Source organism: Harpia harpyja, chromosome Z (assembly GCF_026419915.1).
Source record: "Harpia harpyja isolate bHarHar1 chromosome Z, bHarHar1 primary haplotype, whole genome shotgun sequence".
Lineage (NCBI taxonomy): Eukaryota > Metazoa > Chordata > Aves > Accipitriformes > Accipitridae > Harpia > Harpia harpyja.
In genome coordinates, this window is record NC_068969.1 from 112,145,702 (window position 1) to 112,158,384 (window position 12,683).

The 12,683-nt window shown below is 39.9% G+C and overlaps 1 protein-coding gene across 4 annotated transcripts in view; it reads right to left on the minus strand.

Annotated features, from left to right (window-relative positions):
- EPG5 (ectopic P-granules 5 autophagy tethering factor) overlaps positions 1 to 12,683 on the minus strand; it is a 57,974-nt gene that overhangs the window by 17,583 nt on the left and 27,708 nt on the right. For all 4 annotated transcript variants that reach the window (XM_052776087.1, XM_052776088.1, XM_052776086.1 and 1 more), the window contains 11 exons: positions 12,385 to 12,504; positions 10,597 to 10,763; positions 10,170 to 10,397; positions 8,154 to 8,277; positions 7,105 to 7,246; positions 6,854 to 7,025; positions 5,730 to 5,892; positions 4,999 to 5,141; positions 3,268 to 3,424; positions 1,495 to 1,689; positions 212 to 425 (listed from right to left, as the gene is read on the minus strand). In XM_052776087.1, coding sequence (XP_052632047.1) covers positions 212 to 425; positions 1,495 to 1,689; positions 3,268 to 3,424; positions 4,999 to 5,141; positions 5,730 to 5,892; positions 6,854 to 7,025; positions 7,105 to 7,246; positions 8,154 to 8,277; positions 10,170 to 10,397; positions 10,597 to 10,763; positions 12,385 to 12,504 — 1,825 coding nt within the window. The remainder of the gene's footprint in view (positions 1 to 211; positions 426 to 1,494; positions 1,690 to 3,267; positions 3,425 to 4,998; positions 5,142 to 5,729; positions 5,893 to 6,853; positions 7,026 to 7,104; positions 7,247 to 8,153; positions 8,278 to 10,169; positions 10,398 to 10,596; positions 10,764 to 12,384; positions 12,505 to 12,683) is intronic.

Consider the following 12,683-nt stretch of genomic DNA (forward strand, 5'->3'; position numbering starts at 1 on the left):
CTGCAAAAGAGTGTTTCTTTCTAGTAGAGCTAAAATACGTCTAACAAAAACATATCGCATAGCACGTACGTAAAAGTGCATACAGAAACTTAAGAAAGTTTAAGTCATTCTGTATTTGTTGCTATTTAACTCTACCGCATGCAGTTCATATTTTCAAGCCAGAAGAGTTCTGTACAAAAGGCTTAGTGTATGCACCAATTCAGATACTCACTTTGCACAAACAATCTTAGGAAATCACTATAGTGATCAGGGAACTGATACTGGAGAAGGTTAGTCCAATGCTTGCAGAAGATATTAAATGGCATCAAAATATCTTCTTCAGGTTCAAGGCCACATGCATTGAGAGCCAAGTGAATAGACTCCAGAAGATTGGTACGTTCAGATAGAGGTGGCTTAGCAACACTTAACCATTGTGTAAGGTCAAACTAGAACAGAGGACAGGAAGCATTTGTAAGTAGAAGCTTTAACAGCCACAACACCTTTAGGAGAAGGGAGAAATTGTCAGGGGAAAAAAAAAAAAATCCTGAAGTTTTTATATATTTAAGAAAAACCTAATGAATTTGCACCTCATTAGCCCTAACTCAAAACCAAGATAATAGTCTCCAAAGGTTGATTTAGCATATTGCAGAAGTCCCTGAATTTATAAATCAACCCTTGGCAGGGGTTCTCAGATTCATAAAGATGTGTGTGAACTTCCAAGCTTCAGTACCACTGCCAAACAAACACTTAGAAGCATTAGACTGGGCTAATCTCCATAGTCCATAAATTTTCAGGTGGAGGTGCAAAGCTTTTGTAGCCTCTAGGCCATCTGTTCAGACCTAGGTCAGCAAGGACAACGCTCATCATTGCCACTAAGGACAGCTCACAGTCATGTTCAAAACAGACTGACTGCTATTCACAGCTGTCAAACCTTGTCGATATCAAAGCCTAAGTATAACAGTAATTTCTCCACTGACAATACAGGTAGACAGTATCATGCAGCTCTGAAACAAGAGATGTGCAAATCACTCGCTCTTACCTAATTCTGTATGTTTTAAGATAGGCAGGAAGGACATGGGTGCCAAACAGAGGTGGAAGACTCAGACACTGTTCCAAATTTTTTTTTTTTGTTTGATTTTTAAGATACCTGGGATTCACTGGCTATTTTGATAAATGTCTCTGCAGAGATATCAGGCAGAAGAAGCCATTGAGAACCTGCTTTAATTTCAAGAGTAAGAGTGCACTGAAGAGTAAGCCCTAGGAAGCACATACTGATACTATCTGGGCTAGGAAAGGGTAGTTTAAGCTTCCTATTTGCTTTTGTCTCCAGCCCCTCTTGAGCTTAAATATAACACATACCATTCAGGCTGAGCAACACAGATCTATAAAACCTGTCAATGTTATTTTAAAGTACCAGATTTGCACCTCTTTCTTCCTTAGCCTAAAGTCAGAGTGTCTTTAGGGAAAGAATACCCACAAAAGCAACCCACAAAACAGACGCAATGAGTACTTTACCTTTGTCAGAAGCATGAAGACAACATCACTGTTATCCTCACTCAGGAAGGCCACTACTTTTTCATATAAAGTCACAAATTCATTGGGAGAGGCAACAGGAGTAAAGTAGGGAGAAAGGAGAGTACAGAGCCTTCGATTCTGCAGGATCGTCTGGAGGAGACGTTTGCATTCCGACTTGGTCCCACTGATGAACACCTGAGGAAATTGGGAATGGTGAGAAAAATGTCCCAGTATGATTCTATTGGAAAACCGACCTCTTAAAGCTTTTTGTCGAGACAAGTACAATTTTGGTCCTTTTCTAAAAGGAAAGTTTTCTCAAAAATGACAGACTGTACGAGATCAACATCAACTAAATACTGCTGTTCCACAAGATATAATGTAAAATAATCATGTTTCCCAAGCATGCTTAAGAACAGCGCTTGTGATCACACATGGTGTCTAAAAATACCTAGAAATACAATTTTTCTGATGGGATAGCAAAAGAAAACAAACCCTGATTTCAGCAGCCCTGCCTGATATTAGAAAAAAATGTAAACAGAACTATGGCTATGAAGAACTTTTCAGCACTTCAGCTGTTAGAGGCGCTTAAGGACAGCTGCACATGGGAACAAACTGTATCTTAGAGATGAAAATAAATATCTGAACCCAAAGCAGAGGCTAATGCTTTTTCTCAGAGCCCCCACGTAATGCATTCCCCATGGCAAACATTACCAACAGCAACAAGCACTTATGTTCTCTACCAGTAAACTTCTGGCTAGCTCTCTACACAAAGAATACTTAAAGGCTGTAGAAGAGGGGTGTCTAAATACAGAGGTTGACAAGATATACGTCAGCTAGAAAAAGCAATCAGTAATAGCAAAACATATGCCAAAACACTCTTTTACACTCTGGAAGTACCCAAACTTCAGTCACCTGCCCAAATATCCAGCCTACCTTAGCATTTAACTAACACAGTGAGCGTTTATTAGCACTAAGCAGGCATCTCAGAGCTACAGTTTTTATTTTGCTTATATGCAAGCTTAAACTCTCCTAAAGACTGTGTATATTTGTCCTGGTTCCAGCTAGGATAGAGTTAATTGTCTCCCTAGTAGCTGGTACAGTGCTATGTTTTGAGTTCAGTATGTGAAGAATGTTGATAACACTGATGTTTTCAGTTGTTGCTCAGTAGTGTTTAGTCTAAAGTCAAGGATTTTTCAGCTTCTCATGCCCAGCCAGCGAGAAAGCTGGAGGGGCACAAGAAGTTGGGACGGTGGACAGCCAGGGCACCTGACCCAAACTGGCCAGCGGAGTATTCCATACCATGTGACGTCATGCCCAGTATATAAACTGGGGGGAGTGGGGGCGGGGGATCGCCACTGGGGGACTGGCTGGGTGTCGATTGGTGGGTGGTGAGCAATTGCACTGGTCATTATTTGTACATCCCAATCCTTTTATTATTACTGTTGTCATTTTATTAGTGTTATCATTATCATTATTAGTTTCTTCTTTTCTGTTCTATTAAACCATTCCTATCTCAACCCACGGGTTTTGCTGCTTTTCCCGATTTTCTCCCCCATCCCACTGGGTGGGGGGGCAGTGAGTGAGCAGCTGCGTGGTGCTTAGTTGCTGGCTGGTGTTAAACCACAACAATATTACACAATTAATTGAAAGGAACAGTTGAAAGGGATAGAAGCTTAGAAGTTAATTTTCAGGCTTCTGAATGTTTTAGACCGCCAATATCAACAGGCAATTGAAATAAGCATTAGGCATCCAAAAATCAGAGGATAGACTCACTTGGCCTAGAATCTCAATGCAGGACGTGAAGAACTGCCTTGTGGGAGGATTGCGTTGAGTTTCATCACACACATATTCCACTAACATAAAAAATAAACTAATTCCAACTTTCTTGATTGCAGGCATAGGCTGCACCTTGTAGATATTTATTAAGGCCCTGAAAAAAAAAAAAAAAGGCAGAGTAAATTTACACATGGAAAATAATATGCGACAATAAAGAAAGGTTTCTTGCCAATATATAGCTTGAGATGGATATTTCTGGCTCACATGATCATCAAGCATGGGTTCACAGAATCACAGCATCGCTGAAGATCTCTGGACCAAACCCCCCCTACTCAAGCAGGGCCACCTACAGCTGGTTGCCCAGGTCTATGTCCAGTTGGCTTTTGAGCATCTCCAAGGATGGAGACTCCACAACCTCTCTGGGCACCCTGTGTCATCCCTCACAGTAAAAAAGCGTTTCCTGATGTTCAGAGGGAACCTCCTGTGTCTCTGTGCCCATTGCCTCTGGTCCTGTCACTGGGCACCCTTGAAAAGAGCCTGGCTCCATCTCGTTTGCACCCTCCCTTCAGGTATTTCTACACATTGATGAGAACCCCCTGTGCCTTCTCATATCCAGGCTGAACAGTCCCAGGTTTAGCTCGAGTCATTTTGCTGCCTGAAACGGGTACCTCCAAACCTTAGAAAGTCTCCATAATCAGAGTCAGAAAGTGATCATCAAAAGATTTTTCACAGCATAGTTCCAACAGATTATTTCTCCCTCAAATCATGTGTTCAGCATGTTCTTAGGCCGTCTCAACTACATTTGTACTGCAAGAAAATTTACCTCATTTTACTTAACAGGCTCAGCAATAACAGAATTAAAACAGAATCAACCTTTTTTTGTGCATTGCCAAGTAAGTGTTTTATTGAGCTCAAACCCCCATCTTCACTGAGTCTGAATTTAAACATCTGAAAAACATTCAGTTCGACAGCTATAAATCCCAAGAACTAGCTCATCCAGAGTTTTTCAAATTAATGATCAAGAATGAACATGTAGAAATAGTAACCAAATATTTTTACTTGTACAGTGAGTACACTCTGTAGGAAACCAACTACACTGAAAGAATCCCAGCAGAAATCTAGAAGATTGAGAAGAATGGTGTTGCAAAACTGGACCTCTGGGATGAACTCTAAAAGGTCTTCAAGAGGCAGAGGGTCTTGGACTAATCCACTTATTCACACACACCCCCCCCCAAAAAGTGGTATTATATAATCCTCTTCCACTGCATGGTTTTGTTTCACACATTGAAAACCTACCTCAAATCATAACTCTCTATTAAAGAGCTACGTCCTGTACTATAACAGGGAAAAACCTACAGAGATATTAAAAGCATAGTTTAGCCTATGGCTGAGACAGCTGTGGTACAAGTTTGCCACTTCCTAAAGTTTAACATAGCATTCCTGTCATCCTGTTTTGCAGGGTTAGAAGGGCTATACTAATACACAGTACAATAAACTGAAGTAGAAAACAATACTGTGTGCCCTGTTGAGGCTGAATGACCTTCTGATAATACAGTTATTCCTTTAGAGGTCTGTGTCACAAACATACAGGTCTTGGGATTCCAGCTCTGCTGTCGAACCAAGCTGATAAGCATTACAAAAAACACAAACAGGTTCCACATTTTAACTCTAACATATAAAAAAGAAATACAAAACATCACTACCTAAAACAGTGTCTGAACAACCTACGTTATAAAATTTTCCACATGTACTGCTGCTTCCACAACACCCAGAGAAGGTGGCTTCGTAGCTTCTGCCTGCAGTTGTCTCACTTCTTTACGCAAAGCATGAAGCTGCTGGCTCACTGCTTCATTTTTATGTTTCCCTTCAAACTAAATGACAAAAAGACACATTCATTTCAGAGTAATTCTAAAATTCTTCTATGTTGCACCTATTGGTAAAAATGAAGCAGAACCCAGTAAGAAAATTCTGAATATAGATGGTTTTCCCCGAGAGCTTTGAGCAGATTTAGTACATCATGCCCAAGCACACATCCTTGGTCACGTTCCTATTTGATTATCACACAGTAATATAATTCACATCTTTTATGTAAGACTTTTAATCCACAGGGACTGAAACTTAGAGGGGAATCAAGAAATTCATGTACCAAGCAACATGGGAATATTTCTATAAACATTTTCATGCTTCTATTCCTATCAGCGAGCATATTCACACATTCACACATTGGGAAGCAGTTTAGAATGGATGCTATGAGCAAAACAAACTTTATGTGACAAGTTATTCTTCAGCCTTTGATCTGCATCTCCTTTTGAGCATTACATACTAGTTATTTCAGGTAACTATTATGTGTGTATGGATTTATTTAGTCAGCTGCTACCATTCTTGTAACCATTCAGCCATTTCACTTTCATTATCCATGTCCAACAGCCCCGAAATAGAAGTGATGCCATGTCTCTAACCTGGATGGTTAGAAGAGCTGCTCCCTGACAGCCTTTATTTGAAGTTCCCCGGCACTCCAAATGGAGGGTGATCTGCTCTTCCCGATTGACATACAGCTTAGGTACCGTGTCCAATATTTCACTATTAAGAGCAACATGCTGAGATTCCCAGAGAGCTGCAATTCTGAAAAGCATCCATTAATAAAGTTACCAAAACCTTTATTGAAAACAGTAATGCTAAGAATTTATAAGCAAGAGATGAGACTTCAATTTAATGTGCTGTAAAAAAAACTTGTGACACTTTCCTAGAAAACATAAAAGGTTATTAAATGAAATTGAGTTAAAACTTCAAAGTAGTAGCACTTCAAAGTAATAAAGAAATAGGTTTATAACTACAAAACTACTCAAGTCTGCGTGAATTTTTTAATTATTCTATATGACAACCTGGAAGGAAATCAAACAGATCACCCTCTGTAGGAAATGCAATTTTCCACCAGACAAAAAAAGCTGGACTGTGGGATGATTCTGTCAACAGAAAAAAGCCCACTTAAAATTGCTGCTGGAATTGTTTAGACACATCCTCTCTTGGGCTTAGCAAGTTTTGGGTTGGTTTATAATATTGTTATTAAATGACTACATTGGGTGAGAACAGCTATAGATTCATCAACTGTGTTTGAAAATAATTCAGCTGGATTCTCTTAGTAGCAATATTAAAAACAGAAAGTCTCTTTCACTCACAAAGCTAATAGCTCCAGAAATCAGATTTCTCTCTTAGGGGCTCCAGTACTTCATATTGCAGCTACTACATTAGTGCGAAAGAGTTAACTAACTTACTGTCAACAAATCTAGGCTAAAGGGAGGCTTTATTTTAAGAAGCATGCCAAATGAGAAAAGAAACTGTAGAAGTTAGATGTTAGCTAATGTAATGTCAGTCATTAGATAAGACTTGTGTAGTCTTATCTTAGTTAAAGGAGTGAAATAACAACATGATAACCAAGAAGGAAAAAAAAAAAAAAATGCGACAAGAAGCGGAAGCCAAGTACTGACAGCCTTGTGCCAACACCACAAATGAGGCTGCTGCAAAGGGCACCTGAAGACGCTGCTAGACATGCTAGTGAGGCAGAAGGAAAACAGCTATGTCTTACTTGGCATGTCGCTGCAAGATGTTAAGGTCCATACGCATGAGCTGAATTGCTTCTTTCTGACTTACTAGACTGGCAGAGGAAATAACTGGCACAGGAGCTTTCATCGTCTGGAGCGGAAGAGGGGGCTTGGGAGTATCAAACTTCTTCAAATTATTCATTATCCTCTCTTTGGCTAGAAAAGAAACCAGGGCTTCAACATGCTTAATGATTCTTTCTGACCCAGCTTCATTAACAATATTCTTATCTCTTACCTGATAAAGGGTTGGTGAAATCTGTTTGACCTGCAGAAACACAGGTTGTATGTGATTCAAGCTGAACTTGCAGCCAAAGGTTTAGAGCTTCCTGAAACTCATGGTGTATGAGTTCAACATTGACATACTCCATCCACAAATCCTAAAGCACAAAAGAATTATCATTCCCATTTTGGTCAGTACCATATACTGTGCATCCATCCAGTAGCTGGGTAACTAAAATAAGTACATGAAACTAGACCCTGCAGTTTTAAGTCATAGGAAAATTATTATTGGGGGGGGGGGGGAAATCTATATTGAAGAAAAAAGCTGCAGAATTTTTATCACATATACAGATAAGCCACTGAAAAGCATTCGTGACACTTAGAGAAGAAATCAGACAAGCACACACGGTATAATTTCTAACAAATAAGAGAAAGGGTACAGATTATTAAAACTCTGTTCCTAAAAAAGAAACACAGAGGAAACCAAGACAGTCTAAAACATCATGGCATGATTTAACTGTAATCAGGCTAAAGCAGGACTGGAGGAATGAAAAAAAAAAAAAAAAAAAGAAGGAGGCATGAGGAAATGCCCTTCCAAAATCTCCCCTCTCAGACATTTTTTTAATTATACTAACTCTTTAGGTTTACTGGACATATTAATATACACTTCCCACTCGCTAACTTATATTTGAACCTGACATATTACGGACTACCAACATGAGCAGATTTTGACTTCTAATATTCTGTCATTTAAAGTTCCAATTTCAATAATTCTCTAAAACCGTCTTAGAAAATAAAAGGAATTACAGAACAGTACAGAATAAGAACTGTGTTCTCATTAAGATAGGCAAGAAATCTACTCATGAGTCCTCGCTCAAACATAAAGGAAGGCAGTTTGGGATAGCACAGGATTTTTAGGAAAAAAGTTAGAGCTGTGAAGGTATCATACATGCTGTATGTATATTAAAGACCAGTGACACCAAGTCTCTCGCTACTTTGGAGGACCCATTTTAATGAGTGAAGTGAATCTGGGATCCCAGATTGGCAGTGTCATTAGCAGTTCACCTGTTGATTCTGCATGACTTTAGCAAGTCTATGTGCATCATATTGCTTCGGTAAAGAAGGAATGTACGTGTCTCCTTTCTGGAAACTCTCTTCTTCCAACCACAAAACAAAAACATTACAAAGCCTGAGAAGAAGAACAAAAAGAGGAAAAAATAAATCAATGTGAACTTTAATTCTATGCACAGCACGAATTACACAGCAGTCTCATTCTGGGGTTTAGCGTTAAGGCAACAAATAATGCTACAAGGTGACATGGCTCAAAACGTAGGTGTTTCAGATGCTTTGTGATTAGTTTACCAAGTGTCAGTTCAAAGACCAGCAGTGAAAAGAAGCTATTTAGAAAAATATGAAGGGCAATAACAAAGATTAACAGGACAAATTTTGAAATGGAAAACATTTATGCAAATTAGCACATGACCCAGGACTGGAATAGTCTCTTATATCAGGAAATCTCATCCACAATCCCATTCGAAAGACCAAAGGAAAAAACAGAGCCCATCTGAGCAAGTTTGGCTTCTCACCCCATGACTTCTCTAGAATGCCCACTCCAAAAGGTCACACCTGAGTTGAGTTACATCTTTCAATTTATTTTCAGAGTCAAATTCACAGCTAGTTTATTCACATTTCCTCCCCTGCTAACAATGTATTTTAACATAAATATACCTCTTTCTTCAACTGGCATCATTCTACTGAGTGGTACCCTTTTTATAATCATACCATCCAAGCTTTCCTGACAAGGAAGAACTAGAATGCCATTAAATCTTCACACTGTGGTATTAAATATCATTAGCAAACTCCTGTTTTCTATATCGGTGTCATTGGTGAAAAAATGGAAGTAGTCTAGTTCCAAGAATCAGTCTTTATGAACTCTACCAATATTTTCCCTCCTGTCTAGGTGGTCATTAAACATCCTGAGCATAAGATTTCCTTAGCTGTAGAGCAGTCTGGTTTTATGTTGGAGTAGGGAACTTCTCCGAAATGAAAGACTGAAAATATTAATGAAGTTACACCCAGTGAGCATCTCTGGATTATTTTTCACAAGTGACCAAGGAGGATTTATGATCTCCCTTGTTTGTTTGTACAGTACCTACTGATTGCTGGGGGCAAATCAGGGGGGAGCACTCCAAAAGCAGCTCAGATCCCATATGCCCAAACCCCCTGAACAAGGGACTCTTTCCAAATAATCCTTTCAACTAGTTTCTGGGAATATTCAGATACTGTAATACTGCAAACATTTCTTAAGGTAGACTTCTCAGACCAAAAGTCTGTGTAACAGAACCACGGACTTCTGAACAGCACAGCTACAGTTTCAGTGTGCATGAGGTACGTAGCTCTCAGAAGTTACCACCCCTTACAAAAAGTGAGCGTTCATCAACTGCGTTCATCAGCTGAGTCACAGTAAGTGACCATGCCCATCTCCTTAGTCTACTCCAACACAAGACGACAGTCTTCTGCTAAGGTTTTGGTTAAGCAGACACATCACTTTCCAGCTGGCACATAACACACTCGTCGCAGCTCAACTTTAGCATGCTAACTGGGTAAACTGCACTAACTGAAACGTGTTGAAGTCCCCAGTAAATTCCCTGATGAAGTAATCTTATTCAGACATGAATTTAGGCCCTGGTTTGTGACAAACAGATGTATACACACAAAGTAGCATTTTACATTTATAACTAGTGACGTACATACCAGTAGCAGATACGTCTACACAACAAATATTTTACCAGCATGGGGATACCATTAATTAAAAAAAGCAAAGCTCTCCCCTAAGGGGAGCAACAACCCCATCAACGATGTTTTATTTTTAGTAGTAAAATCAGGCCCCTCTCAAACAAAACAAGTTATATCAACAGAGGAACGGATTTGACCACAACTATGCATATACCAAGTGCCTGCAGTACATCTAGGTCAGCCAAGGGTCACATCCCTTAATGCCTCCCACAGCTAAGCCTGTGCTCTACTAGTTGCTCAGGTGGTCGCACTGAGTAAGATTGAACTGGGCAGGCTTTTTTTTACCTGACAAGTTCCTTATGCAGTTCTGGTGAAGTCAGGTAATCTGCTGAGCAGCTTGCCTTCTCCGGTGATCTGTCACTGCCCTCTGCAGGACTCTCTACTCTTAGTGCTTTACTGGCAGCATGGTGGAAGTCTGCTACCTCTATTAGCCGCTGCTTCATTTCATTTAGTAAGTTAACATGAGCTGCACTCTGGAAAAAACGTCTTCCAATACAGCCATCTACAGGTAATCTAAAAATAAACAAAGCAGCACAACAAACTCTTGTTGCAAGTGTCAAATCAGCATGTCTGCAAATAAATTGACTCTTTAGAGAAGCTGCTAGTACCCACTGCTTTCAGGTGCAGTCTTAGTGTGAGGCATTTCATCTCACTTGCAGTGCAAACTCATTAGTGCTTGCTAATCTGCTAAAGCCCTTATGATCAGACTCACCCATATTGTGGTCCTGGTCGGTGAAGGTAAAGGAGAAAGAATTTCTGCCAGATTAGCGGCATGAGAGGGTGGTCAGCAGGGGTAGCAAGGGCTTGGTGAGCCCAGCGGTAAATCAGGAGCCTCTGAAGGGATGGTACGATGGGCAGCTTCAGCTGGGTCTGTGCTTTCTGCAAAAAGAACATTTTCAGACGAGTGTTCTGCTGTGGTTCCCTGTAACAGGCTGTCACAGGTTAACTTAACAGATTAACACAGCATGAAAACTCAGCAATTACGGAGGAGAAAACTTTGGAAATATTCACACATCTGTTACAGGTCTTAGAGGAAGAGCTGCCCTGCTCAGCTATGTTGGACAGCTGTTAGAGAACAATGCTACACCTCTGATGCTTAAAAACAAACAATAAATAGCATGATGGCTCTGTGGTGCCAGGCCAACATATGGGCCATTGGTGTTAATTACAGTTACCATTCCTCCTCACAGAAGTAGATGTTCCTGGTTTAGACTTCCATAAGACTGATGATGTTAGAGAACAAAGCAGCAATAGTGAAGCACAGGGCACATTCCAACTGGTAAAAATAACAGTCTTAAGCCACGTGAGGACACAGAATCCTACAGCATGACACTTTTAGCTTTTTCCAGACTACATTCCATACAGCCCTATTGAAAATCTAAAACAAAGTAAAACTAATGTGAAGAAAGAATACAGAAGGAAACAAAAAAAAAATTTCTTTCTGCAAAAGCAGAACAAAGGCAAAGCAACGTATGAGCAGCAGCACTCCCTATTAGCAACATGGAATGCTACTCCACGGACCCATTAAATCATTAAGAAGTCACACACCAAGCTCCCACGGACTGTGCCTGAAGCAGGGGAATGGGAGGCTTTTCTGAGTTCCCAAGTCTTAGTGCAGACCCTGGCACTACCTCACCCCCCACACTAGACCTCGGGAACCATCAGCACCCTTTTCCACACACTACCCACATACTATCTCACTGTTTTCTAGCTAAATTGAGACACGCAAGCCCAGGGGCTAATGCTCTCCAGACTAGTCTCCAAGGATGCAAGACATGTATTAGTCTGGACATAGCCCAAACAAACCTATTTTCATAGAGCTTCTAGACTACCTTCTTCATTAAAACACACTGAAAAAGTTGAGATGAAGGATGGGCCAAAAGTTACACGTCAAGACTGGACAGCTTTGGTTTCCACTTGCTTCATTCCAGAATTTCTAACTGAATTTAGGCAAAGAACCTGGAAAATGCTGCAACGTGGCTTAAAGCACACCTGACTAAGTGCCTTGTTAAGGGAAAGACCTAAATAGTTCTGAAAGTCTTGGAAAATAATTCAGCAAATACTGAGAAAAGCAAAGCCCTGACTTCTGCAAAATTCAGATCATCTGAGAAATGCTGTTTGAAATATAGACACATTTTGCCACCTGTAAAATAAGAGTATCTGCACTCCCCATCTCAGTGGTATAGAATAAATCCACTGAAGATCATAAGGCATTCAGATGACCCAGATAATCATGCAAGAGCACTAATTAGTGACTGAAGTTTTCTGTAAATAATGGTATATTAAAAAACAGATATTTGCATGGTAGTTTTTAAGTGTTCAACTCAAAATGTAAAAGCAAACTTCCCTGAGATGTATTTTCTCCTGGAAAGCCAGATAAAGCATTAGTTATGCTTTTATCCTGGTAAGAAAAAGTATGTAAGATAAAAACTAAACAATACAAGGGAACAGTTTTCTCCAGCAGTTCTCTCTAATAAAAGCGGATGAACAGTTCTCTCACCTTCAAAGCTTGATCAGGAGTTAAAGCATTAATAACCAACTCCCCCTCCACAACTCTGCGAAGCTGTGAATCTTCTTCAAATATTGACTCCATATTCAACACCATCCATGAAAACCAGACCTATACAACACAGTAGTAACAGAAATATTAATTAACAAAACGGCAGGGGTAGGATCAGGAAGCTTGCTGTTTTCTTAAGAGGAACACGTTTTTGCCAGAATCTCATTACAAAGTTGCAAAAGCAGTATCATATCTGAACAAGAAAACTGAAAATCAGTTTCCTCCTTATCTACATTCAA